Source organism: Echeneis naucrates, chromosome 3 (genome assembly GCF_900963305.1).
Source record: "Echeneis naucrates chromosome 3, fEcheNa1.1, whole genome shotgun sequence".
In the NCBI taxonomy this organism is placed as follows: Eukaryota; Metazoa; Chordata; class Actinopteri; order Carangiformes; family Echeneidae; genus Echeneis; species Echeneis naucrates.
This window is the reverse complement of record NC_042513.1, coordinates 11,075,518-11,103,008: the sequence shown is the minus strand read 5'-3', so window position 1 is coordinate 11,103,008 and position 27,491 is coordinate 11,075,518. Positions and strand designations below refer to the sequence as shown.

The 27,491-nt window shown below is 40.4% G+C and overlaps 2 protein-coding genes across 2 annotated transcripts in view; one reads left to right on the top strand and one right to left on the bottom strand.

Moving 5' to 3' along the window:
• myo9aa (myosin IXAa) overlaps nucleotides 1-15,970 on the bottom strand; it is a 91,283-nt gene extending 75,313 nt beyond the window's left edge. Inside the window, exon 1 of the mRNA XM_029497778.1 lies at nucleotides 15,681-15,970. The gene's annotated coding sequence lies outside the window, so the exon portion shown is untranslated. The remainder of the gene's footprint in view (nucleotides 1-15,680) is intronic.
• Nucleotides 15,971-17,056: 1,086 nt separating this feature from the next.
• Nucleotides 17,057-20,129, top strand: senp8 (SUMO peptidase family member, NEDD8 specific). The gene is made up of 2 exons (XM_029498625.1): nucleotides 17,057-17,173; nucleotides 17,986-20,129. Exon 2 carries the CDS (start codon nucleotides 18,013-18,015, stop codon nucleotides 18,676-18,678), a length of 666 nt encoding a protein of 221 aa, XP_029354485.1. The 5' UTR covers nucleotides 17,057-17,173; nucleotides 17,986-18,012; the 3' UTR covers nucleotides 18,679-20,129.
• The last annotated feature ends 7,362 nt before the right edge of the window (nucleotides 20,130-27,491 follow it).

The following is a 27,491-nucleotide window of genomic DNA, read 5'->3' as shown; positions in this document are numbered from 1 at the left end:
TCGCACACACACACACATGCCACAAACATGTACTTTCACACGCTGGACTGACTGTAGCGCTCACATTCTGCAGGCACAAACTTCTCAAAGTAGAAAACATGTAACTGCACTGCTACTCTGTGTCCTCCAAGTCAAAATGCGTGAAAGCAAAGAGGCAGAGAGCAACAGACGTAGTCAGAGAGAAAATGAAGAAAATGTTTGAGGCATGACAACATTTCACCTGAGTGCCGGGCCTGTGTGTAACTTAAAAAAAAAAGCTCATTCTACACCCTGGAGGAGGTGACAAAGCAGATGGAGCGCAGCTGGAGGAAAATATGTAGTGACCTCTTATCATAAGACAACTGAACCAGAAACAGCACTGGTTACATCATCCGAATGTACGGAGATTAGCGATGACAGTCAAGTAATCTCACCTGGAATCTATTTCAGGAAAAATTTCCCAAGAGATAGCAGATCTGCTCTTACCCACCTAACTGAGTCATTGAAAACCAGTAAAGTTCACATTGATACGTCAAGTGCATAAGCACAATCTTGCTTTGAGCTTCTTTTTTTTTTAAGTTCAACTTTCTGCCAGATGTTATCTGAATTCACCAAAGTTTAGAGTATTGTTCTTGCTATTGCTCAAGATACCCAAGCGTACCCGCGGAGGTCGGCTGCAGGGGTTTTGCCTGGCAGTCACTATGGAGAGTCCTTGGGCTTCTGGGGATTGAAGGGGTGGCAAGAAACCGGCTGATTGGCAATACCATCAATCTGGATACAGCGGGAGATGCGCTGGCAGAACCAACCAGCTGAAGGGACAGTTTAGAGTTGGGTGGTGGTCAGCGGGGTGCTGGAGCTGCCCTCCTAAGGTGTTGTGGGCTTAAATCGCTGAAATACCAGTGAAGGGGGTCACCCACCTGAAGACCTGTTGTATCCACCCAACGCTCTTGCCCAGTGGAGTCACAGGGCCAGGTATGCCAGGTGGCGTCTTGAATGAAGAAAGAAAGGAGAAAGCAATGCTGCTGACCACCGGTGTAGGACGAGGTAGCTGCAAAGGTGGGCCAGGTATGATGTCTCATTGCATTTTGCATACACGTCCAACTCAAATGTAGTGGCGGCATTAAAGCTAAACATATATCATTTCATTTCCTCTGATCGCCTATTGTCTTGAAACCTGGTTTTGACTAATAGCATATTTATTGTATTCATTAAACATTTTTTAATGTTCTTGCAAATTACAGATACTGAATAATCGAAGGAGAATACTCTGTAATCTTCGCACTGCTTGTGTGAAACTTCCCTCTGACAGGAAACCGAGGAGAGTTTCAATCATCTGAGTCAGACTCTTCAATGGCTGCCTTTGTTGTAGACGAGTGAAGGATCAAGTTTGGTCAGCTCTCTAACGTGCAGTAATTTTTTCTGAAAGGCTGTGTGTGTGGGTGAGAGAGAGTCACTGTCATTAGGTCTCACCTCGTGTTTTCAGGGCTCATAATGTTCTGGTGGCTTTTTATTACAACTTTGAGCCACTAGGAATCTGTATGCATTACACTGAGGTGTGCAAGTTGGCACTAGACTGTGAACTGTCACATCGTCTGCACATTTTTGTGGGTTCATTTGTGAATCTGACAGCCACATTGTGCCACATTTAGCCCCTGTGCTTATCAGATACATGCTATAGGACCACATTGCTAGTTCCCAACTATTGGACATTTGGTTTCTGTCTATGATAGGAATAAGTTTAGTAATCAACTGCCACAAAAAAAAACAACTATAGCTGACATGATTTATAAACACTCTTAAACCTAAATCCTTTATTAACTTCCATCTTTTGTCTTAGAAGCACTGAACATTTAAGTAGAATTTAAATAACAGTTTCAACTAGTCGAAAAGTTAAGTCCAAGCTAATGCAAACAAGAACATTTCTTATGACTCAAAAAAGAAAAAAAAAAAAAAAAAACAGCAGAAATGGTAGCAACAAGCTGTCTTGTAAAAGCAAGTAGTACGTTCATGTAAAGCAAGAACATTATCTAAATGTTTAATTAGAAGCCTTAAATTAATAACCCAATACAGCATGCGTGGCCTGGTGAGCAGAGCTGCAGGTACAGGAGGTGGAGTGTGGTCTGTTCATAACTGCAGTGATATGCATTTAGCATTCTATAAAAGACAGACGAGTCACCTTGTATTTACAGTCTTTATTACAGTTTCAAAGTATGTTTAGTCATATGAATTGTTTGACTTTAAAGTTAGGATGTAATTTGTCCAGGACATAATGATTTATAGCACTAGTTTTTGCGTGTGTGTCAGCCCGACTGAAACATGTCAACCAGCACCAATGAATCCTATAAACATTCAACACTGTGGTTCTTTGTTGTTATTCATTACTGGGCATTGTGCAGAATAATTCTTCTGGAGTCATCTTAGCTTGGTGGGTTTTGTTACAAAACTAAAGTCCCACCACTTACAGCATGTCTGCCTGTGCACCGATGAAGATCTAAAGTCACTGAGATGACTGTGTAACCCTTCCAGCTTCATGCAAATCAACATTACACTCTTGATCCCAAGTCTTAGATCTCTTCACTGCGAGGCATGGTTCCTACCAAGATATGTTCCTTTTGAATAACAAAATGTTTCAATCTTTTTTTTTTTTTTTTTTGAGAGTCAAACTTGATTGAACTTAACTGTAATTCTTGACTGGACTCCAGGTTTTATGACTCCGGGACAAAAGTCCAGCCAGTAAAAACTGATTGGAGGTGTTTGTTATTTGTCGATACGCTAAACTGATAGTTCAAACTTGTTCCAGCATTTTTTATTATGTTCTATTTGAACAAGGCAACTGATTGTTTCATTAGAAAAATAGAATAATGGCATAGCATGTTTTAAGTCTGTTGTTATTCCTGTTGCTCACTTAGTCTGTTCTGTGAATATCTTTTTTATTTGAACATGAATTTCTACATTCTACATTGTAATAAAAGGAACTTGAAAACAATAAACTGTTTTTTGGTTTATTGCTGTTTTGAAAGAAGGTGTTAATCGTGACAGCTCATTGCAGCACACACAAAGATAAGGCAGAGAGCCCGACTATGTTATGGAGCACCCATACCACACAGAAATTCATTTCCCCCACTTTAAATAGGGTTAAACAACCTTCAAAAACAGACCCAACCCCCTCAAAGTTACAGGGAGAGGAAATTGCCCTTCAGATATAAAACACATACAGTACAACCATTCATAAAACCCAAGTGCAAAGAGAAGGGATGGGCAGGAGCTACCAAAGAAGAAAGAAGAAATCATTGAGCTTTCTGAAGAATGTTCTTTGATAGCTCAGCGTAGATAAGTGTGACAAAGACAACAAACTGTATTGTCAATTTTTTTTTTTATTATTTAAAGTAAGAATATATTCAAGAAAAGCTAAACTACGTTCTACTATTCTATGGCGTGATTCAAGTGATCATAAAGAGCAGGAGCTTTTCGGTTATTTCCACTGTGGTGTGGTGACCGCTACTTCAGACTGAAGCAGCCCAAGCTGTCTTGTTGGTGTTACGACTGGAGGGGTCAGCTGATGGATGTAGCAGTGGGTATGCCACACGTCAGACAAACATACACATGCAGATCATTTCAGGTCGCCATTCCTTGAACCCACACGTATCAATGTGTAATACAACTCTGCCTCTTCACCATCCCACAGCAGTAACTCATATTCAGCCTTCAGACAGCTCTGCAGCTCCCCCACACAGGCCTTGACCTTGTCATTAAAAGAGCTACAACTTTCCATTCTTTCGGACACTGAATAAAGGCTCCTGGAGCAACCCCGGTAATGGCACAACCAAACTGAAAAAAAGCATGTGTTGATAATGGTCAGATCATTGAAAATGTATTTGTTGTCTTCCAAAATATCAAGCACAGATTAAAAAAAATATTCTTTATGTCATCACCTTCATTATAGAGTGTTATTCACATCTAATCCTGAAAACAACACGTCAACACGAAATAAACATCAGAGGGGGGAAAACACAAAAACAATCTGCTGTGACATGTTCTTATGTGTTTTACCAACCACATCTGTGATAACAAGCTAATATTTCAGTGGATTACTTTCATTGCACCATTTTATAGTGCACTGAGGTCTCATCTGTCCTTGTTCAATATTACATTATTTGGATTTAGACTGTTGGGTAATTTCCTCATTCATTTTTCCCCCCCATTCACCTTCAACCGGGTCGCAGGTTTAATTTCCTCATCTTCTTAGATTTTAGAAACTAAAGGAAAAACAGCACTGTGTATTACTGCTACAAACATTTCTGAAAATGTGCTCGTATAGAGTACAAATCATTTCTGAGTCATACGAGTGTGGCCACAAAAGTGAATGGTTGACAGAAGCTAACTTCTTTTCCCTTGACCATGTGGTAAATTGACTGTAACATGAGGATATGGCACGGCGCCGACTTTAACCTTTCCTTTTATTTAGCTCACTGGGGATTGACTGTGTTTGACGCTAATTTGGATAAATGGAAAATGAGGAGCGCAGGATGCCAACACTTTGTCAGCATCTTAAACATTTCGGTTTTGGGGTTTTGTTCGAACTGTAGTTAATTAATGCTGATGCTTCTTCAAAGCTCTGATGTGTAGACTGTGCTCACTGCACCAGAACCTGAACCTTTTTTTGTGGGGGTGGTGACGGCAGCAGTAGATTCGCAAACACAGGCAATATTTTTCCTCTGAGCAGCTTTTTAAACTAGGGACGCCATGTGGTGGTTGGCACCATTGGCTCAGAGCAACAAGGTTTTCCATTGGATTCCCAGGGGCCCTGGGGCCTTTCTGCATGGAGTTTGCTTGTGTGGGTTTTCCCAGGGTGCTTCAGCTTCATCTTAGAAACATGCCATCTTTAGGTTAATTAGTGACTCTAACTTAAGTGTGAATGGTTGTTTTGTCATATACTCTACTGTGCTCTGCTACAGGATGCAGAGCAACTTTTTGTTGCCATTGCAGTTCAAATCATTGCCTAGATGGATTAAAGCTTAACATGATCTGGAATTACTTGAGACTAGGTGGCAAAAAAAATGAAGAGAATTCATTTAGTAATCTGTAAATATTGAGAAATGCTCTATAATGTACTATATAAAATGTAGTGTTGCCTGTAATGGATAACATAATCATGATTCACACAATGTCTCCATAGTCCGACACATACTTTGAGCTTTTCAGTGATAAAAACGGTTTAACAAAAATTGTGATGTTGCCTTATCATTAAATAATCAAACACAAAATTATAATAATAAAAATTGCTATTATATATATTGGAAATAACCCATACGTAAGGTCAAAGAGTAGGGGCAGATAAACACACAGAATCATAATTTTTGTTTATTTATGCTAAAATATTGGACACTTTTCCAAAGAATTAAGCAGTCAAAAACAAACAAATCCCTCAAGGCCTTAATGGACAAGGTATTTAGCAATTTTTTCCTCATGCACTGACTGTAGTATAGTCTCAGGGCATACAGAGAAACCCAGCCTAACACACACTTTACTACATCTAAAGCGCTCTCTGACACTAGTGAATGTAATGAGCAGGAAGTGATGGCTGTGGTGTGGAACACGAGCTCGGGCCAAAATATTCAGACAAGGAAAAAGAGGAATGAACAAAGAGAGAGCAGGGACAGAGTCTCACAGAATGGAAGCATGAAAAGAGAAAATGAAGGCAACACAGAGACAGAAACAGGAGAGAAATGGAGGCAGACGACGATGTTGGTTTCCTGAAATCTGAGTTGTGGGAAAGTGAGAGCACAGAAGAAGGAGTCAGGCACGAAAGAAAGGAAAGAGCCTACCTGGCTTCAACATGGCAAGACATCACTCGACTTGTACTCATTGACATGGTTCAACAATTTGTTTAACACCCAGTTTAGCTTGAAATTTCAGCAATGATTTGTCTCCTTAGAGCTGAGAGTTCAGTCATGTCCCAGAACAGCCTAGCAGTTGCCATCTGAAATAAATTCTCACTTCACCTCTAACACAAGTTTCATTGCCTTTGTTTAAATGTTGTTAAAGCACATTAGAGTTGGGAAACCTAACCACACCTTTCTATATGTATGGATCCATAGCTTCTCAATTTTTCACTTCATATTCCAAATTAAACCCTGGAGTTGCTAACCTTCTATTAGCACTTTGGATGCTGGATGGGAACAAAAATTGTTTGTTTCCCAGTTAAATTAACCGCTTTTAATAATCTCCTGCTGTTCTCTTACTGAGGCGAGAAGACAGTCTTCTTTCCGTTATCTAATATTTACCCAAATTAAGCATGAGCCAAGGGTCTATGAATTATGCTCCAAAATCTACAGAAATGAAGGGATATCAAGGTCTGCATCAACATGTATGAAAAGATATTCAGAACCCTACATTTGCTCAGTGTGTTTTTCAAAATGGTCAGTTAAATGTTAGGCTTGTAGAATTTAGAGCTTTTAAAAAAAAAAAAACACCCCGAAAAAAGGAAAAAGGGAAATATTTAAATCCGTTTGAGTCTCAAATATCAATCAAGCAATAAATAAACCATAGCATGTTGGTACAGAGGCTAACACGGTTAAATGTGTTTTCAAGACACCTGAGTCAGTGTGGCAGGAGCCAAGCTGGAGCAAGTCCATACTGGAATCACTGTCTGCAGCGTAATTAAAAAAGACTGAAGGCCCCCTTAGTCCCGTCTGTGCACAGCAGAGGATAACTGACCAGTCATTCTGAATGAAGCGCCGGGCTCGCACCAACTCCCTCCACATTCCACTGGCTGAATACCGACAGGTGACACCACTGACACTGGAGGAAATGCCATGTGTGTTTGCTAAATTAGGAGCCTGACTTTGCCGTGCAAGACCTATTATTGTTGTTGCCTGAAGCGGGCCTGGGAGAGTGGCAGGAGAAGGCAGAGGAAGGAAGCGAACACAGTGTACAGCGAGAGCTTCAAGGACAACATTGTTAAAAAAAAAAAAAAAAAAGAATAAGAGAACTGCATGCTGCTGTGCATTCTGATATCCACAACCTCTGCTATTTCTTCTCTTCAGTTATGTCCTTCATAGGAAGTTGAAGTTGAATGTTGTTCATTTTAACTAGCTTCAGTCAAAGCTTAAGTGTAACTTCACATTCAGAGCCAACTATTACCAAGGAACAAATTACAAAGTCAGAAACTCAAATTATTTAAATTAGACCCCAACAAAAAGCAAAAGAGGCTAAAAGAAATGGGAACATGATTTCCCCCCCCACACTGAGGGTGTCTGTGGCATAGTGGGTAGAGCGTGTTCCCCATGAACGGAACGCTACATGGTCCTCATCAGCGACGCTGGTTTGGATCTGACCGTGTCATTCCCCACTGTCTCGCTCATTCCCCCATTCCCTGTAACTCTAAGCTTTAACATTCATAAGAAACGTTTCATGTCAGTAGCGACAAGAAAGGTCAATATTTACTTTGCTGATAGGACAACTCTCTGATGGTGCAATATGAGAAATCAGTTTAACTGCCTACAATCAAGCGCTGCCTCAGGCTGCTGAGAGGATGACTGGTTATTAGAAATGAAACTGGGGGCTCGTATAACACAAACAGTGAGAGTAAACAGTACCACTCCTCTGTTGTCGCCATAAAGAATTCCACTTCCTGTGTCCACTCCCAGGACAGCGACAACAGCTCTGGGTGAGACAGGAAGTAGAGCTCAAGGGGGTTCAACAAAACACCATTATAACATCATCACAAGACTATTTCTATTTCATCATCGAGGAAAAAAAATCTATTGTCAAAAGGATCTTTTTTTAATTTTCAAAACCTAAACAGTGACATAGCTAGTATTAGACCAGATTGTCCAGAAAAAAATAGCACTAAAAGGAGAGAATTTCCCACAATGCAATCCATGCAACCAGCCATGTGACATTTCCCAGTAAAACAGCAGGGACTGCTGTGACTGTGCTGCAGACTTTTTGCCACTGATGTTCATCTAAGTTTTATCTTTCCCTTTTATCAGTACAAACCTGCCATAGACCGTAACTCTGATATCCCATGTAGTTAGCTGTAAGCATGGCCAGTTTTGGCTTCAGCTTTTCTGGACAACAGCTTCTCCTGTTTGTAGGTTAGCAGATGAGACAACCAGGTCAGCTGATCTAGAAACACCTGCTTTGAAATCTGTTGCCTGTTTTCCAATACAGTGCCTCCTTCTGTCTTTGATAACTCTGCTCTTCAACCAGCTTTTACTGTGCGTGAAAACATATGAACTAAATTCTTACATATGGTGGGATAAAACTCCGGGGATCAAAATGTTTCATTGATCAATCCATGTGAGTTTTCTTGTGTCTTAAAGTGATGGTTCTCGTGGTTTGATGTCTCTGAGGTATTTATCTCAAGTAAATCTGCTCGAGGTAGTTCTACAATAAAATGGGTTACGTACTGCAGGTATATATTACCACAGAAGATTCAGATTAACCTGCCCACAGTTTGGACGAGCATCTGGAAGCACCAGGATAGAGGTTCATTGATGCACTGCTGTGGATGGGGCATATGGGTCAGGAAAAATATGTTTAAGCTATGAAAAAAAAAGATGCTAAAATCAGTTGAGAGAAAAGGATTGTGTTTGATTGTCAAAGAAGTGTTTCACATGGGCATTTCTCTCAGCACGTTCCCCTTTACTTCTTCCTGGGGTTGTCAAAAGCATTGATACTCTAATAAGTAGTTGTATCCAGATATAATACTCATTTGCTATGTTCTTGTTATGCTACTATTAGGTGGAGAAATTGATTTTGCCACGTGCTTTATGACTATTGAGCTCTGGTGTACGACGTTCAGTGTACAACAAGGCTCTTGCTCTTGCACTGACCTCACATCTAAATTTTATTGTTTTAGAGGGTGGAAAAATATTTTTCCTCTCAGACTCCATTCTAGCTCTGGAAATATCAATATGACGCTGCACAGCCTACATTTGGCTGCTGGAATAGGAAAAGCAAACCACCCCACAATAAAACAGGCCACTAAATGTACAGCGCACCATCAATGGCTGCTGTTTTGAAGGCATAAAGTGTTTATGTTTAATGCTTCTCTGGGAAATCATGTTTACAGACTTGCTCTACCTAAAATTAACAGAGGATAAGTGCACGTTTTCACAGACAGATGTAGAAACACCCTATGAACATACTGAGACAACCAATGTTACCTCACTGTATTGACACCAGTCTTATGCCACACAATTACAAACGTGTGAAATATCTCTTTTGATACATCAGCTAAACTAATTGTTGGAACCATATGGCATGCGGATACTGGCCCGGTCCATTGATTAGAAATATCAGGATCAACATTTAAACTTCTTTTATCTGTATCAATTAGCTAAACTGGTGAGGCTACTGAAAATCTAAAGAAAGCAGTGGTCATACTGAGGTGTTAGCAAACAGCAGAAGCAACGGAGTGGCGATACCTAGGAGGTATCAATGACCTGGATTATCCACACTCCATTTCCCCCTCAAACAAGGGGGTTAGATGGGCCATGGTGGGGGGGAGTAACAGGCTGGGGAGCAGCCAGGACACTGACACGTTTTTTTTTTTTTTTTAAACACAAAATGTAACATTTAAGAGACAACAAGCCAACCAGAAATGTGCCCAGTAAACTCACGCACAGCAGAGTGGCTGTTTGGGAGCTAGTTCACAAATACAAACAAACTGTGAGTAGGAGAGGCTGCAATTGCCAAAAGAACACATCTTGTCTTTCATAGCTGAGTGGAGATCAACAGTAAGGACTGTAGCTGCTCACGCTGTACCGTGCCAAGATGCCTCCAAGCAAAGATGTCCTCCATTGTGCCCCAAGCAATGGGAACTGTTTCACAAATTAAATACCTGTGGCCAGCTCAAGTATACACATTGACGACACAAGAACAATCTTCATGCACATTTGTCATATTCATGGTCAATTAGCTGCAGTGCATTTGATTAAATTGTCTGTGAAAAGATTTCCTTTATGATGCAATGCATGATGACTGAGGACCGATTTCTGTGCCTTGAGTATGCACCAGTGAAAAACAGGAAATGTTGTAATGCCATTCATCTGATTTTGGAAAGGCTGAAGTACAATCATGGATATATTCTTAAGAAATGATGTGGAATATGTTGTCATATGTCAACTCACTGCAGAATAAACAAAATTAGAAATCCTGCCTAAAATGGTACTCACTATGAACACTGCACATGCAAGATGCTGTAATATTAATAAAAGCTTAATTTAAATATGGCACTTGTCAGTTTATATCATATATAAACTGTTGATTTTTGAAGTTGATTTTTGTTCAACTGAACTTCAATATGCAACTGTGTGAAATTGTGGGATTTTAAAAACCAAATTATTTAGTGCAAGCGGGACAGTGATGTATGTCTCCACCAGCTGATAGTAATGACAGGCCATCACATATAACTGAGGCTCTGAAAGTTACGCATAATTTTAAGCGCATCTGTTTAGCGTATTAGGAAAAAACATGACCTGTAATTACAGGGCTCTCGCCGTCTCCTCTGAGGATGGAGAACAACTGCTGTCTTTCTGCCTTGAGCAGACCGCACACCCTTTGAAATCTGAGCCTGCTGGTGCAGTCAGAGCTGCAAGTCGACAGAGAGACAGACAGCGAGAGCAGCAAGTGTGATGATAACGCAAGTCTGGATTTAGGCTTCAGGGAGATGAGGTGAAGATGTTGGATAAAATCCATTTTTCTTCATCACGCTTCACCTATTTCTCCTTCAGTTTGGGATGGCCTTCATTTCCCAGAATGCCTTCCTGACAAGCATATGCAACATGCAGGGTCTTGTTTCACTTTGTCCATGTGAAAAAAGGGGTAATAGAATACCAAGAAAGATAAGGGTGCGTAGATTAGAAAGGACGAGCATTAACATGCTTAGTTAAAACATTTTGTGTGTGCGTATAGATAAAAAAAACATTTATATCCAAGTGCATATGTATACACAAAGGAATCCAGTTGATTCTGTATAGATTGATGACAATGATGAATATTGCCTGAAAGATAGTATTTTCTTCTTTCACATAACACAAAACCCAAAGAATTTTAAGTAAAATTAATTGGCATTGACTTTCAGCACATTATCATGGAAACTATGTTTAACAAGCACATAGATTTCTCTCAAAAAACTCTGGAGGACACTGAACTTTACATGAACTGACAAAATAAATGACATTGTTTCAAATACCCTTCTTATTCAACCAGAAGAGATATGCAAAGAATTAGCAAAGAGAACAAAATGACTTAGTCCACTTTCTGAGAACAATACTTCATTCTTTCAGCTGAGAAGGTCAGAACAGTCCAATCCTTCATCTGAACCCTGACTGAAGCTCATGCTGGCTTGGGTCTCTCATCTGCATTAATAGGACTTGGGAAAAACTCATTACAGTTGGCCTTTGAGTATACTTTCATAGCTCACCTGCTCTGTGGTGCAGCGTGCGGTGTAGAGCAGAGTAAGCTGAGACAGCTTCACTCTTAAACAGGCTCTTTCAGGCTGAATGGAGCACTCAGGACTTTGTGGGGACAATGGGGACACACACAACTTTTCCAGGGTGTCTGACCAGAATCATTCAACCAGACTACCAAGTCAGTGCCGTGAGTGGAACACTCTGAAAACTGAGTGGGGAACCAGCCTGAATGCAGGTGGGTCCCCAAGTAAAGGGAGGGGGACGTAAAACTGAACGCTGGGGCACAAATATGCTCATGAGGGTTCAATATTAATATTACCACCTTACATTTAGACTATATAAGGCTCTGCGTTTCACACAGGTGAATTAACATTTATTGGCTCCTTCTATCACACAATCCACCATGATGTAACTATTTCATATCGGTGGTTGCTCTGCGTGCTCAACTGTCACTCCAAAATGTACCCCGACTCCCTCTAACAGACCATCTCGCTTTTGTCAACTACTGGCTTCATGCCACTGCCAAAGCTGCACATATGGGTTATTGTCAGACACAACCGCTTCATAATGGCAGCTTTGGTGTGTTGCTACATTAAAAAGGTCTTTACAAAACCTGAATTCAGATTTTGTAGTGAACCTTCTAAATATTCTGATCACTAAAAAAAAGAAAAGTCTGCTCCATAAAGGCAATTTCACAGATTAAAAAAATTTTTACATATAATGATCAGATGTCAATTGTGGATCTGATAATGTCATGATCATACGTAAAAAGACCCTGTACCTCAACAGGATACTGTCCGAGTTATGCTTTTACTTTCTCCGAAAGTAGCCTATATCATCTGCTCATTTACTTGGCTGATAAGTGAACCTTAGATTAGACAGGAGAAGCGTTTCAGCTATTATTGAGCCTGTCTGAGTTTGCGTCTTATCAACTGTCAGATACACACAACCATCTCGGCTCTTCCTCCCCTCTTGCCTCATCTTGACAGTGAACAGACTACTGTAAACTGCCAGAATTTCTCACAGATAAGAGCATATGCTGTAGAATACAGATCGAACTTTCATGCTTTTTCTTCCCTTTCACTTGATTTGTCCATCCCATTTGATCATAGAAAAATAAATAAATTCATCTGCACACAGCACAACTCTTACTGGTTTCTTATCAAACTCAATGTCTTGATATCTCCTGTTGCTGTGACAAACGAGTGTCACCGCTGTCATTTGAAGGCTTCAACAAGATAACTGCATTTCTGAATGAAGGTTTGACGACAGCGCTGCTCAAATGGACATCATTGTGTACATTTACACAACAGCACATACCTGAGGATTAACCGTGGGCCCTCTCCAGTCTGTCCAATGAGGCTACAGGGGGCCAGAGGCAATTGTAACAGTTGTGTGACACACAAATTTGAGCAAATCACAACTTTTTTGGTTATGTGTTCCCTAATGTTGTCACTGACAGGTGGAGGCTACTGTCGTTGAGCTTGTATGTGTCATCATAAAATGGGATGCCTGTAACTTAAACTAGTATTTGCTATTCCCATCCTGAGTTCACACATTCCTCTTGTGCTGATTGGCAGTTCATATACACCCATCAAACGGCACAGGTTCCTTCAGGAGGAACTGGAAGGCATTGCTGGAGACAGGGAGGTCTGGACTGCCTGGCTTAACCTGCTGCCACTGTGACCAGCCTCCAGATAAGAGCCATAGAAAGCATATGGATGGACAGTAGGATGATCAGCAAGTCACTTTCTTTGTGTGGCATTCAATTTTTCCAGGCTTTAAATAAATTACTACCCAGCAAAAACAGACTAAACACACACCTCTGTCTAAAACAAAAAAACCTCAGAGGATAAAGTTTGATTGAAGTGGATGCTAACAAAGCTTTCAAACAGATCAGTATTCTTTGTTGACTGTATCGCCCATTTAGGGGATTCATTAAAGAGAAGTTAAGCTCATTTCAAATAAACAAAATTGCAAAAAGTGACACACAATGCACTTTCCTCTCTCCATCTCACCCAAGCTACTGTTAGCGCCAGTGAGTTAATGAGGGGAAATGCAAAATGTAGGGAAGCCTTTGAGGCCAAAGCCTCCCTCATATAATGGCTTACTAAAGAAAGGGGAGCTTTGTTTGGTACAAAACAAACAGGTTCCTTTTTAATGACTTCATGTGCATGCCAATCATTTACGCCATACAACCCTATCCAGGACATCTCGATCATGTGAGCTTGGAGCACATGATTCACACCGCAACCCCCAAAACACAAGCAGCACTTTGGTTCAGCAGGTAAAAACTTCAATACTCAAAGGGGCTGCCATGATTCAGCCAGTGTTTTATTGTATGCCACTTTTCCTGGGACACGTGATAGCACACGACTGAAATTTAAAACAGTCTACAACAAGGCTAAGCTTTTATGATACAAAACTGATCAGCTGAAAATTAGCATTATAAAGGATCTCAGAATCTCTGCATGAATCGTGTCCTGAAAAGACTTGAAACAGAGCTTTCAAATCTTGTAACCCGCAGTTTCAACCTTTCAGGTGTTGTTGGTGATAAATCCTAACAGAGACATAGCCCAGTGTGGTACAAACTGAGGCCGGTCTTTTAGAAATAGCAGACAGAGGGCCTGTGGGGTGTCAGGTGTCAACAGGGACCAGTTGCCGGAGTCTCAGTCTGGGCTGCTTCTCATGCTACAGCAGCTGTATCTTCTCAGACCTCACATTCCTGCAGGACAGGCCCACTTTACTCTCATTACCTGTGCTGATCGGAGGGCAAGTTTAACTCTGAGATGAACCTCACAGCCATTGTGAAAGGAATACTGACCCAGAACAACTATCACTAATGTTTTTTTACTAAATCAAAAGAAAGATTTAGCAAAGCACACAGTGAAATCCGCCAAAAGGCACAAAATTACAGCTCTAATAGTGGTGTTATATAACAGTCGCACACAAACTGAGATGAGCAGGGACACTGTGGTTGTTTGGGCACTAACAGGGTTCGAACTGTGAGACCAGGGGACCTCCTCCTCCTCCCCTCATTCTGAAGTCATCACTCTTATCAAAACGAGGCAGTAGGTACAGCACTGTAAAGTAACGATAAATTCTACATGACGGAAATGCTAAAGTGCAATCACACGCAGTAAAAACCACAACCATTCTGATGCATTAAAGCTACATATTGCACAGACGCAGGGTGTCGCTTGCTGTAAAATCTGCTTGGAGTCGACTCTCAGTCCACTGACTGTGACACGCACATGATTCAGCAACTTCTTCACCCCATTAGACCTCCACGTACAATCACAGCTACTTCGCACTCTGTATTGCTTTCACTGCACTATAAGCTGTTGTGTCTGACCGCCACTAAACAATACATGTAAACATTTCTATTTTCTATCCCTTCTCCCCACATATAGTGTAGCACACAAATTTCGGTGCTTTGGTGGATGGAGTATTGGGGTTAGGGTTAGGAGTATTGTAAATACCCGAGTTATGTGTGATAGTGTGTGTTTGCAGCGGATTTTTACTATTTAAAGATGTTTGGTCATTAGAAATCTGTGCAGTATAGACCAGAGCTACAAGAACTGCAACTGTTCTGCTAATTGATTGTCTGTTTCAGTGACAAAGATACCAAACATTTGCTGGTTTTAGCTTCTCAGATTTGAGGAACTGCAGTTTCTTTCTGCTGGATATGATTTTAAATGTGATTTCTGCCCTTGGTCAGATTAAAAAAAAAAAAAAGAAGAAGCAAAATAAGGGCATGACTTTTGGCTTTTTTTAAACTATATGTTCATTTTTTCATACTGATTTAATCATTTAATCAGGAAAATAAGCAGAGTAATTGATAAGAAGGAAATAAAATTGTAGCACCAATATTGATGAAAATTCATCAGTTTTCTCTCTGATAATACTGATCAAACTAAATTTAAATATTTTTTACGTCCACAAGAGTAAAATTTATGTTTGAAGTAGAGCAGTTCATCTGTAGTATCAATTTGAAATGACATGACATTTTGTGGGTGCAGCAAACTTTTTACTACCCTCCACACACACACACACACACTTGAGACTGTGATTCGTCAATTCAACAAAGACAACAGCTGAGCTCTCACACACACACACACACCTTTATAAACGCATGGCAACTGAAAACAGTGTTGCAAATGAGCGGGGATTGAGAGAGCAGGTTTGCCGCACGGGCTGAAAGTCATTCAGTCAGTTCATTCAGTGACCGCTGCCGATCCCGCTGCGGGACAGCCCGGACCTCCACAGCACACTTACCGCCAGACGTCAGCGCTGAAGTAGGCTGGAAATGGAGCTCAAGTTAGTCGTCTCTTCTCGGGATGGCTTGTGGAGCTCGCAGCTCAGCCTCAGTTTAATTCCGCCCGTTCTTACTGAATTAAATGCTCTCCTCCGTCTCCAGCCGCACGCCTCCCCACAACCCGATTTAAGACCTCGCTGGATGCGGGCGCATTTTTTTCCTCCTTCATCGGTGTGTGTCCGGGCGTGTTTCACTGTGTGCTCGGTCCTCCACAGACCGGGACCGTCGCAGAAAACTCCTCTCCGAGTCAATCAGTGCGTCCACTCTAAGGCGCGCCGCCGTGCGCGGTCACGTCGCCCACTGGGCGGGGAGATGACAGAGGGGCGGGTCGGAGGGAAACAGGAAGTAGACTGAAATCAAAGCGAACAGCGCACACCTCATGTGTCCGCATTTATTTAGACCAATAGAAGCGACTATTTTGGAGACGAGATATTATTGACGAGACCGGGGATCATGTGACTTGTACACACGTGGTTCTTCATCTTTTAATACAAATGGAAAATATGAATATTATTATCGTTTTATTTGACTGAGTATTTTCTTCGTCCGCTACATCATATTTCTACTGCACTACATTAATCTACCAGCTTTGACCGATCAAAGACTTGGTTTGTTGTACCTTGTACCTTGGTTTACATAGAGAATAAAGAGATTTAGTCAACTATAGACACGGTAACAGTGTCCAATAGTATATCCAATTAGAACTGACCTTATGAGTTTGATCATTAAAAAAAAAACAAAACATCAGTGTCAACACAAAACAAAAAAAATCTTCATTGTGTGTTTTAATTATTTAAGAAATGTTCTTATAAAACTCAAGCATTTGCTTGGTCTTCTTAAATCGGACGATTAGCTACTTTAACTTAATTATTTTAACATTCTCTTGAATGTTTTTGAGATTTTGGGGACAAATCAAGCTTTGCAAAATGTTCAATGTTTTCACTATAGCCTTACAAACGAAACAATGATCGATAGATGGCACAAGGAATATCAGATTAATCCATCATTACACTAATGATCAGTTACAGTTTCATATAAATTAGTACAAACTAACTCCAATGAGAACAGACTTTTTTCACATTCATAAGTGAGGATTTGGGGACCGTATAGGCTTGAGCCTTTAATACTTGAAAGACATTTTCTTTATAATACTACAATGCATTCACTACTCAGTACATTGAGTACTGGACCTGTATTTATCAATAAAATATTTTCTCCACTGAAGGGTGTGCTGTCATCATCCCACTGCGTCAAGGTTATAAACAGACTCTTCGCCTTTCCGTAAACACACCACGCGGGTACCCGGATGAAACGCACCAATAACGGGCAAGCTTAACTCCGCCCAACTGTCGCGATATGTTTACGTCCTCGAACTTGTTCCAGTTTAGTTATTGCAATGAGGGACAGGACGGCGGTTTTCGTTGTGTTTCTTCTTTGACTGAGTGTTTTACAGGTACGGACGTTGGATGGTCGGTGTGTATTTTCAAAAGGCTAAAGCAGAGTTGTTTGTCTCGGTGGTCTCGAGGCGAGAGCGACGGTTAGCTAGCTCCGGCTAACCGTTGAACTAAACGCATTGCAGTGATGAGACTCCGCAGAGACTTTACCATCCCAGTTCGTCCGATTTTTTTTAACAAATTGGTCCTGGTAAATATCCCAAAGGGACACTATTTTCCCAAAGACCTCAACCTTCAGAGAGCACCTCCTCCTCTGAAGTAAGAGGATCTTTCTGTGTTAGCTTCAGTCAGTGGTAGCCGAAGTATGCAGCTCCTTCACTCCGGTGAAGCTCCTTTCGTCCAAACATCAGAGTTATTACCAAAGTATCGGGATAATTCATCATTAAAGCAGCCAGTCTTCACATTTGAAAGCCTGACGTCGTTAAATATTTGACATTTTTACTCTAAAAACGAAACGTTTTTCTGATGATTGCCATATCAGTGATCACCTTTTCATGATTACACTAAATCCTCATTTAAAATGTACTAACGGTACAAATGTCTTTAAGAAACGACCACTAACAGTCCTATGATATCTTTATTATTGCCTGACTAGGATGGAAGTGTTAATGGTTTAATACATATTGAGTAGATTCTCTCCTTAATCATTGATTATCTGTCTGGTCTGCCATTTGGAAAACTTCCTCTAAACTCATTGAGATCTTTTCAGATTGTTTGTTTTGTACCACCAACATATGTATTTATTTTCCGATCATTGAATCAATCAGTCAGCTACAGATTGACCAGTGAAATCCTCCGCTGTCTTTTTCAGACTGACACTTCCTGACCGTGTTGGAGGATGGATCCTGTAGTGCTGAGCTACCAGGACAGCCTGCTGCGGCGCTCTGATGTGTCCTTACTGGAAGGACCTTACTGGCTCAACGACCAGGTCATTGGTTTTGCCTTTGAGTATTTTGCTGCTGAACGCTTTAGAGCGCTGGGGGAGACCATCATCTTCATCAGCCCAGAAGTCACCCAGTTCATCAAGTGTGCTTCCTGCCCGGATGAGCTAGCCCTGTTTCTGGAGCCACTGGATCTGCCCTCTCGTCGCTGGGTCTTCTTTGCTGTTAATGACAACTCCAACCAGAGCGCTGGGGGATCCCACTGGAGCCTTTTGGTCTACCATCACACCTCAAACCAATTTGCCCACTATGACTCTCAAAACGGCAGCAATTCACTGCATGCACGGCGCATCGCCAGCAAGTTGGAGCCTTTCTTAGGTGCAGGGAGAAAAGCACTGTTTCTGGAGGAGCCCTGCCCTTCACAGCAGAACAGTTATGACTGTGGCATGTATGTTATCTGTATTGCAGAGGCCTTGTGTGAGAAGGCCAGGGTGGAGGGCTCACTGCGCCTTCCTATGCAAATCATCACCCCAGCATACATTACACAGAAGAGGGCTGAATGGTGCAGACTGATACAGAGTCTAGCGCAGAATGATCTCTGCTGCTCTGTTTCTTTTCCTTAGCACATTGATTGCCCCCTAGTATATGCAGAACAGCCGTCAGCCCCCACATATCTACTGCTGGAGCCTCTGAATGCACTCCTTGAATAAACAATTTAACTATATATGAAGTATATTTCTATTATAGTGTCTCATACTCCTTAAGATAAAAAGTAAAGCAATGTCACAAATCTTTAATGATTCATTGGTTGGTGAAGCAAATGTTGGTGTCATGTCTATCTCTTCTATATGCACAGAAACATACAGTATGTAAACAAGAACACCAGCATGCCTGCAACTTCGCCCTCTTGTAGATATTTAGTGAAGATGAAGAATATGACATGTTGAGGAGAAAACAACTCCCTTTTCTTTCTTCCATTTCATCAGTTTGGAGCGAATGTACAAATGTTTACACTGATTATTGCTCAGGGTCATTTTAAATGAACTAGAATTGACGATAAGAATGTGCATCTTAACTTTGCTTTACGTCTCATTTGTTCTAGTTGGAACACTTTATTTTTTCCTCGGGCATAATGGTTTGCCTTACAACTTTCAGTTTTCAAGCAGCTCAAGGAAAAGCGCTGCATGAGGGTAGAATGTGCACCGTGAGCTGCAGGTGCTGGAACGTATGTTGTCTCACATGAATGTCAAACTTATTTGTTTACTTTAAATGAATTTTATTGTTGTCACATTTTTGTTGACTGCAATGCTACATATAACTTATGCTATTTAATTTGATTCCCTAGCAGTTTTATCGTCGTTAAGTTCAAGTTGTATTAAATTAAAAAGTAAAAAGCATGGATATTTTCACACCACTTGCTGTCAGCATTTGAAAAGACAGTAGCAACATCATCAACTGCACAAATGTCAGAAAACCAATTTCTCAGAAGTATCTTGTCAGTTTTTAGGTTGGACAAAGAAATCTGACAAGTTCAGGTTTGGATATAGACCAATGCTACAGAGGAAAATAGAGCTGAACCACATGCAAAAACAGAAAAAGTAGATACGGTAATTACTCTGTCAGAAGTTGCTACATGTGGTCATTTTTACAGAAAAAAGCATAGCATGACGATATGGTTTTTGATGAGACTTACATCAAATAAATGTTTCTTTACATCTTCATATGTTTTGTTATAGTAGGGTGTGTGTAGCTCTAAGTTTATGGTGCAAGCAATGCATAGCAGTATATGACACTTCAGTTATATTTCAACGAACTGTGTAGTTATACTATAAGACATACAAAAATTGTCAATCTTATTTGAATATATGTCATTACACTAAATAATATTACAAAAACAGTGTTAGCATAAGCTTATGCCAAACTTTAAAATGTTCATACTCTGTTGAGTGTTTTAAACTTTGTCAACAATAAATTATGCAAAAAACTTAACTTGAAAATTAAACTTAATGTTCAGAGAATCATCATATTAACAAACATTCAAAATAATTAAAAAAAGATTAGAAAAGTCAGTCTGTACTCAGGCATCCCCTACAATTGAATGTTTAAGTAGCTTATTGTTGTTTATAAGATGAACGCAATACTTCCACAATTTAACAGCATGATGGATTGTGGTAATTAAAAAAAAAGACTGAAAACATAAACATCATTGTGTTCTGCTGAAATCTGATGTGTAGCAGTCCTGATAACTGGGGCAGGGACTTTCACTTTGCACATTTCAAAAATAATTTTACATTCATTTCAGCTTTCATTTCTAAAACAGCATCAGAAATATCCAGTTCTATTTCCAAACGAATCCAAAATAAGGATGTGGGCAACAATACAAACAGCATTGTGCTTTAAATTAAGAAAGTACTTGTAAAGGTCAAACTGGAATCAGACTACAGCCTCTGACATATTTATGAGTATTCCTCCATCAGCTGGAACAGGATTTAGGCCTCAACACAAATAGACACAGCATCTCACGGAAAAATTCATGCTGACCGCATCCAGACATGGCGTGGGATGTCTAAATACGTTTGAACAAAATCTCATGACTTCAGCAGAGTTTCTCTTAGAGAGTGAAAAGCTTATAGCGTAGTTAAAAGGCTAATCATCATCTGGACAAATATCCTTTTCATATATTTTGTAAAATTATCTTTCTCAAATGAAGGCTTACTTTGACAAGTTAGGATTATTCAAAATCGTAAGGATAATTTTTAAAAGTGGAAAATGTGACAAACATTAGTACACGAAGTTCGAGTCAGTGAGTTAATAACATGCAGTGAGTACTCAGGAACAGCGTGGCAGAAAAAAAGCACTGGACTGCTCTAAAATTCACACCACTTAGACAGTTTCCACTTTCCTCTCACATCCTGTCATCGTTTGTGTCTCAAGGCATATTTCATCTGGAGTAACCAGTCAGTGGAGCCAGGCTTAGTATTGTCTTACTAAAATGCTACAAAGGTGGGGCATCCATCACCCTGACACCACACCACATTAGTGAGACAAAGCACCCAAAGAAGGGCACATCAATTTATACCAATTTGCTTCTAAACAGCCAATTCAACAGCTCGGAAGGAAATAACTTGATTTCCTGTGAAGTCCTCTAAACTCTGGGTCGCATGGGTGGCTGAGTTTCTAACAGCCGCCATCTAGATGGATAATCTGAGAGTCAGGTGTAGATAAAACTGCATATTCTTTTTGTGGACCAAGGGCTTGAAAATTATAGACAAACTTTATCCTGACACTCCGCCTTCACGCGAGGCTTTCAAGCATCACATTAAAAAACGTATTTCATGAGAAATATAATAGTATTAAATAGCCAAAATGTATTTTTCATGTGGGCAGTGTTGTGTAACTATGTGACAGTGGTGTCTCAGATTGCTTTTGTGAAATCCCACAAAACACACACACACACACACACACACAGTACAATGCATCCCAAAGGACTATTGTTACATAAGAAAATAAAAGAAATTACACAGGGACATATTGTAATGTTCTGGATAATCTAAAATGAGACGGATAAAGCTAAATCCTGCAAAATCCTGTACCCTGCTCTTTGCTCTCTTGGCAAATAATACACATCTCTCTGTGGCAAAAAACAAAGAACAAAACAAAGCTTCTTAGGTCCTGTGGCTTTATTTAGAATTAAATCAACAGTGAGGATGTTGATAATCTCCATTCTATAATCAGAAAACAGGCCATTCTTCACCTGCTGCACTCACGATACAGTCTGTGTATGTTCTGTCGCTTGCTCTGAAGTGAAGGCTGAAAACGACGGACCTTTACATATCAGCCTCAAAAGTAAAACACTTTGAAAGGAAAATGTCTTACTGCTGTTGTCAACACCGACAGACCACGATGAACTGACTGTGTCCAGACCTGGCAGCTTTGACCTATAGAGGCAGATGGACATGGACTGGAATACAGTTGAAACTGTATATGTGGATTTGGTTTATGCAAACATGCATTTTCATGTATATACATAAACCTACACACATTCTCCATTAGTCAGCTTATACACCACCGTTCCTCATCAGTGTTGTGTGTATTTGGCTTCAGGAGAAGCAGCCAAGGTCCCTCCTATAGGATCATCTCCAGGTGGTTCATATTCACTCATCAGATAGATCTCCTCAGGCCACAAACACACACCACACACAGGCCTGTTAAACTGAAATCAGCTTTGGTTTTTACACATTACGTCATGTCCTGTCACAACACATCTGCAAACAACTAAAACAACTTGGAACCATTTTGGATGCATTCACAGCAGCGTGCTGAAGAATCATTTTGATTTGAACAAGCAGCATCCGACAAACAGGCCCAAACCAGTACAGCAACATCCTGGTTTCCAGGTGCGCACTGCACATTTACACATGCAAAGTAAAGTGAATGCAGTAACTGTGCTCCTTGTTAAAACACCCGAGGCTTGTCCTGCCCATCTCCTTGTTATCAGGGGGCTCATTGTGTGATATATCATATACGAGCACTCTAACTTTAGTGTAGCAGTGAGTATTACAAATCTTAAATCCAACAGACGTCACAGATGGTTAGAAACGAGGCAGTCCAGCTTCACTATGAAAAGCACTGCTCTGAAACCTGAAACATTAACAGCAACACAAGATATGATGTGTTCATTACTTACAGAAGTTCAAACTGCAGCCTGTGTCCCTTGGTAAGCTCTTCTATCCAAAGCTGAGAGACTCAAAAACACTTTAGTTATGAGGCACTGCAGATCTGCAGATCTTTCAGCAAAGGAGATGCTGTGTTGAATTAATTATTGCTGGAAGGGAAAGGAAAGAGCTGATGAAGTGCAGATGCTAATCCAGCGAGAAAGAGGAAGACGGGAAAAGATGAGAGTTAAGATGAAAAGGTAGAGTAAATTTAATTCCATGGTAATGTTCATATGGACTACAGTTAATCTAACCATGAAGAGTCAGACATTAGCGGCTGTTTCTCCTCCACAGGGACTGTTGTTGTTGCACGAAAACAGAGAGATTTAGCCCAATTCAAAAACTGCCAGAATGCTTTTCTCAGCTCTCCTGAGAGTGGGTGTGACGGTGTTGCTCCTACTCCATTATGGGTACATAGATGTATAGTATGTAGAAATGTAGGAAAGCTATCCAACTTGTTTGTGAACATTGGGGCGTGTCTGTGGTCACGGTCAACCTTCATTAGTCAAAACACTGTTTTACATGTGGTTGGACGGCATTCTGCTTCGATGAGCTTCTCTGGCAGAAGAGGAATTACATGTTAAATGTTTAACTAGACTTTTACCATCAAAAACACTTGTAGGCTAAAATTATGTCATTTTTCATTTTTAATATTAATTTTCTAAGAGCAATGTACCTCAGTTATTTCTAGCACTGATCTTGTTACATAGAACCCCCTATTTAATACAAAAATGATCTCTCATGCCAAATTATTGATATAATACAAATAAATGCATCTTAATTTGAATTAATCCTTTTTTTTCTTCTTCAAAATATGATTTCATAAATATGCATGATTTTTATTGCCTTAGTGTGGGATGTTTCCACAAAATTTATGGCTTTTCCAATTAAATTCTCTGTGGATTGCAGAAAAAAACAGCACTTCTTGAAAGGATTAACTGTAACACACTTGGATTGTGCTCTGAGCAGATGTGGAAACATTTAATGCACCACTGAGGTAAGATATTCTTGGAAAAACTCCAGTAATGTAGCCTGGATGTGCTGAGTTTACTGAGTGTAATGCAGACCAACACCGTGGAGATACAGTCAGCGCTCTCCCTCACACCAGGAAGGTCAGAGGTCACTCAGAGAGCATTCCAGGACAGACAATATGGCTCCCTGGAGGTATGGACGAGGCTGCAGCTTGTCTGGCCATCTGCTATGACCTGCCCCCATTACGCCACAGCTAAATCTGACTCCACATTCACACATGCAGGGAGTAATAGTAGTCGGCCTCTGGCCTTTGTGCTCCGTAAGAATCCAAAAACTGCTAAAGTCAGTGCTGCATGAGCTAATGATTATTTCAAAGTTCCTGCAGCTCTTCTATGGCAGAGTATTAGCATGCTCTCATCTTCAAAGTACTCAAATCCTTCACTCAAGAAACTACCAATGACACACATACGTAGCAAAAATTCTGCCTTAAAAGTCTAATCCAAGTAAAAGTATGTGTTTTATAGTACCAACAGTACAAGTACACATTCTTTGGTCTTTAGAGCGAGTAAATAATCAAATGTCTTCTTCACAGTCCCTGGTGGAGGCTTTGGATCACAGCAACCACTCCTCTATTTTTTCTATACTTTTTCAGCTGTTTCCTGGGAGTGGACTGCATCACTTCCATTTAGTGTATGTTTCACAAGTCATTGTAACCAGATTGGGACAGCTCCACAATATGAACTCTGATCGATAGATAGATAGATTGATCGACTGAGTTCAGGGTTTCACATTAGTCGCCTCTGTGTTTGTGTTGGCCTTATTTCTCAGACAGAACCAGAGCTGGATCCCATGACCCTGTGAGCCAGGAAGGAAATGAGAAACCGGTCAATCATTCAGGATGTTCAGGTCATTCCAGATATTGTTACATAATGCGGATGGAGTGTGTGGGAGCATTTGGAAGGTGCTCTGTGTTGCATGTTCACTGGGTGTCAGTGTAGTTTCTTGGAATGAGGGCCTGTTCAATACACAAGAACAGGCTTCTGTCTTCAAATTTTCCTCATAGTTTTGTCTGGTTTTGGACTTGAATAAAAGATTCAAGACTTCTTGTTTTTCAGCAGTGTCACGCCAATCAGAAGTTGTTCTATTTCAGCGTATGTCCACATGTCACACAAAGACTCACTCCTTCTTCAAGCTGGGACTCACCACTGGGTGAGTCAGTGCAAACAAAAGCAATTTCATTTGTTGAAGGGCGGCTACAGAAACCGTTTCACTGACTTTACTCAGTGTAAGTATGATCTAAAATATATTAAATGAAGATAAATATTTACTCAGTGTGACCACAGACCCTGTTTGGGCTGCAGCTGTGCTTTTATACTAATCATTACATTTATCAAGTTAAGGCAGTGATTGATAAAATAGATCCATCCTTTTTTCATGCGCCAACAAATCCCTCTCTCTCCGTTAGTGTTATAGTTATTATTATAGTTATTATTATAGTTATTTTCTTTAAAAGCTACCTAAGGCCAAAAGTCAACCACTGGCCCAATCTTACTCACATAGTGTTAGTTGAGGTGAGCTGGCTGTGGGCCACACCTCTTCCTGTCTGAGTGCATCGGATTTGAGTGTGCCTCTCAGCCTGGAGGTGGCAGATTGAGTGCACCAGGTGGAGATGACCATCCAATCAGGGGAGCTTGGAGACACACACTCTCTCACAGCAGGGTGTGAAAGGAATGGCTGGAGAGACTGGACTGGGGAAATCAGAAGTTTGTTTAAACAAGGAAGAAGGAGCCAGTGAGGTTTCATTCACTTCATGTGTCTGAAGTTGGGGGTGTGGTGTATTTAGAAAATTAGGGGGTTTGGATACAAGTTGGAGAGTTGTTTGAGCTGAAAATGGAAATGGCTGGATAATAGATGTGATTTGTGTGTAAAGGAGTTGAAAAGCTGTTAAGATTGTAAGGTTAAAAGTCAAGTATTTAAGTCCAGTGTCTGCTTGGCTGAATATTGTGTACCTCTTCTTAAAGTGCTCTTTGTGCTTGTGCTTGAAGGTTTTTCACCTGATTATCGACCACGGCAACTTTCAAAATAAAAGAAATAAAAGACAGAAAGCAAAGGTGTGATCACTGAGTGAATTCAAGTGGAGTCTTTCAAAACAAACAGTATTTTCAAGTTCTGCGTGCTAAAATTACAATACTGAGGGCCGCTTGACAGTGTTTTCTCACTTAATAGCGGATAACACTGCATGTAACAAAATGACAGCGTTGTTTACAATTTTTGCTACTGTCATTTGAACAGCTTGCCACTCTAGATGCTTTTATGTCATATTTTCTCTGGACAGGAAATACTTCAGCATCTTGAGGGTGTCAGCATGCGTGTAATAACATGTGTTATGTATCCATTGACTTAAGTCAAGTTTGGTTTTTGTATTTTTTTAAACTTAATTTAAAGTTGCCATTTGGATGCCTTAACTGAGATGTCTGACACAAAAGCATCATTTAGTCTGAGCCAAGCGGGTTCCTACAATAAGTTTTCCCGATGGGAGTCAAGCCTCTTCATGGTGGTCCTGTATGTGGTGACTATATGAAAAGAATAGAAGTAACACCTAAAAACAACGAAGACACAAACATTTTCTTTTTGTTCATCTACATTTTGTTGGCAATTTAATTAGTAGAGATTTGCAAACTAGCCCTAAGATGACATTTTACCGTTCTCTGCAAAATTAGTAAAACATCTTGACAAAGATCATCATCATCATCATCATCAGCGCACTCAGAAGCTCAATCTGCCATTTTTGAGTTCTTGTTGACTTCATTTGAATTGCATAAAAGAAAGAACAATCCCTTCACAGCAGATTAGCACAACTAAAAATGTAGGTGATGCATCATTTCACCATCTCATTCACATTATAATTAACATACACAAGTGGTGTTATCACTTGTGTATGGTCTTTCCATAAATACTTAAAGAAATGACAAGTAAGTATCTAAAAACAACCAAAAAAGAAAAGGAAATTGATCTAAGAGTTACGTACAGTTGAAGTAATGTGGACATTATTGAAGAAGTGCATCGGTGCAGTTAGTTGTTGCCTTCCTACTGAAGGCTGAGGCAGCAGGATCTCACCAGAAAGAAAACCATTTAGTCCAGGCCGCATGTTGTCACTTATTATTGATGACTCACCTGAAATATCCTTGATATCACTCTTCAAGTAATTGGGGTGTTGTATTGTGTCTTACTTTTCCATCCTCACTCCTACAGTAGTCTCCACCACCGCTCATAAACAGCCAGGTTCAACGGTGATCTGCTCACTATCGCTCTACAATGCAGGGTCGTGTGGTTAAAGACGAAATGTCTGTGAAGGGCAACAGGCCATGGCAGACAATCATTATCTTAAGTACAAGCTATTTTATATTCCAAAATAAATCAACTATCTGTTTGCATAGTCTGGAAGTGATCACTGGATAGGAACGGGTTCAGCGGCGGTGTAAGGTCTGTAATGTCCCCTGAGTTGAGGTGATGCTCCTTTGTGTTGCAGCTGCTGTTCTGAGCTTTAAGCTGGTCTTGGATCTGGGCATCGACAGCTCCAAGCACGAGAAGAACAAAAGAGCAGCCACTTGGATGGGTCACAGCAGACAGCAGTGGTTACCTGGATGAGACAGCCATGTTAGTGCACTCTAATGCTTAAATGAACAGCATAAAAACATACTTTTATCTTTTCACACTTACATGGCTCCCATTACAAACACACACATATA

What these genes read in the sequence shown, in the direction of transcription:
- senp8 (XM_029498625.1), top strand. Translation starts at nt 18,013, where the DNA reads ATGGATCCTGTAGTGCTGAGCTACCAGGACAGCCTGCTGCGGCGCTCT.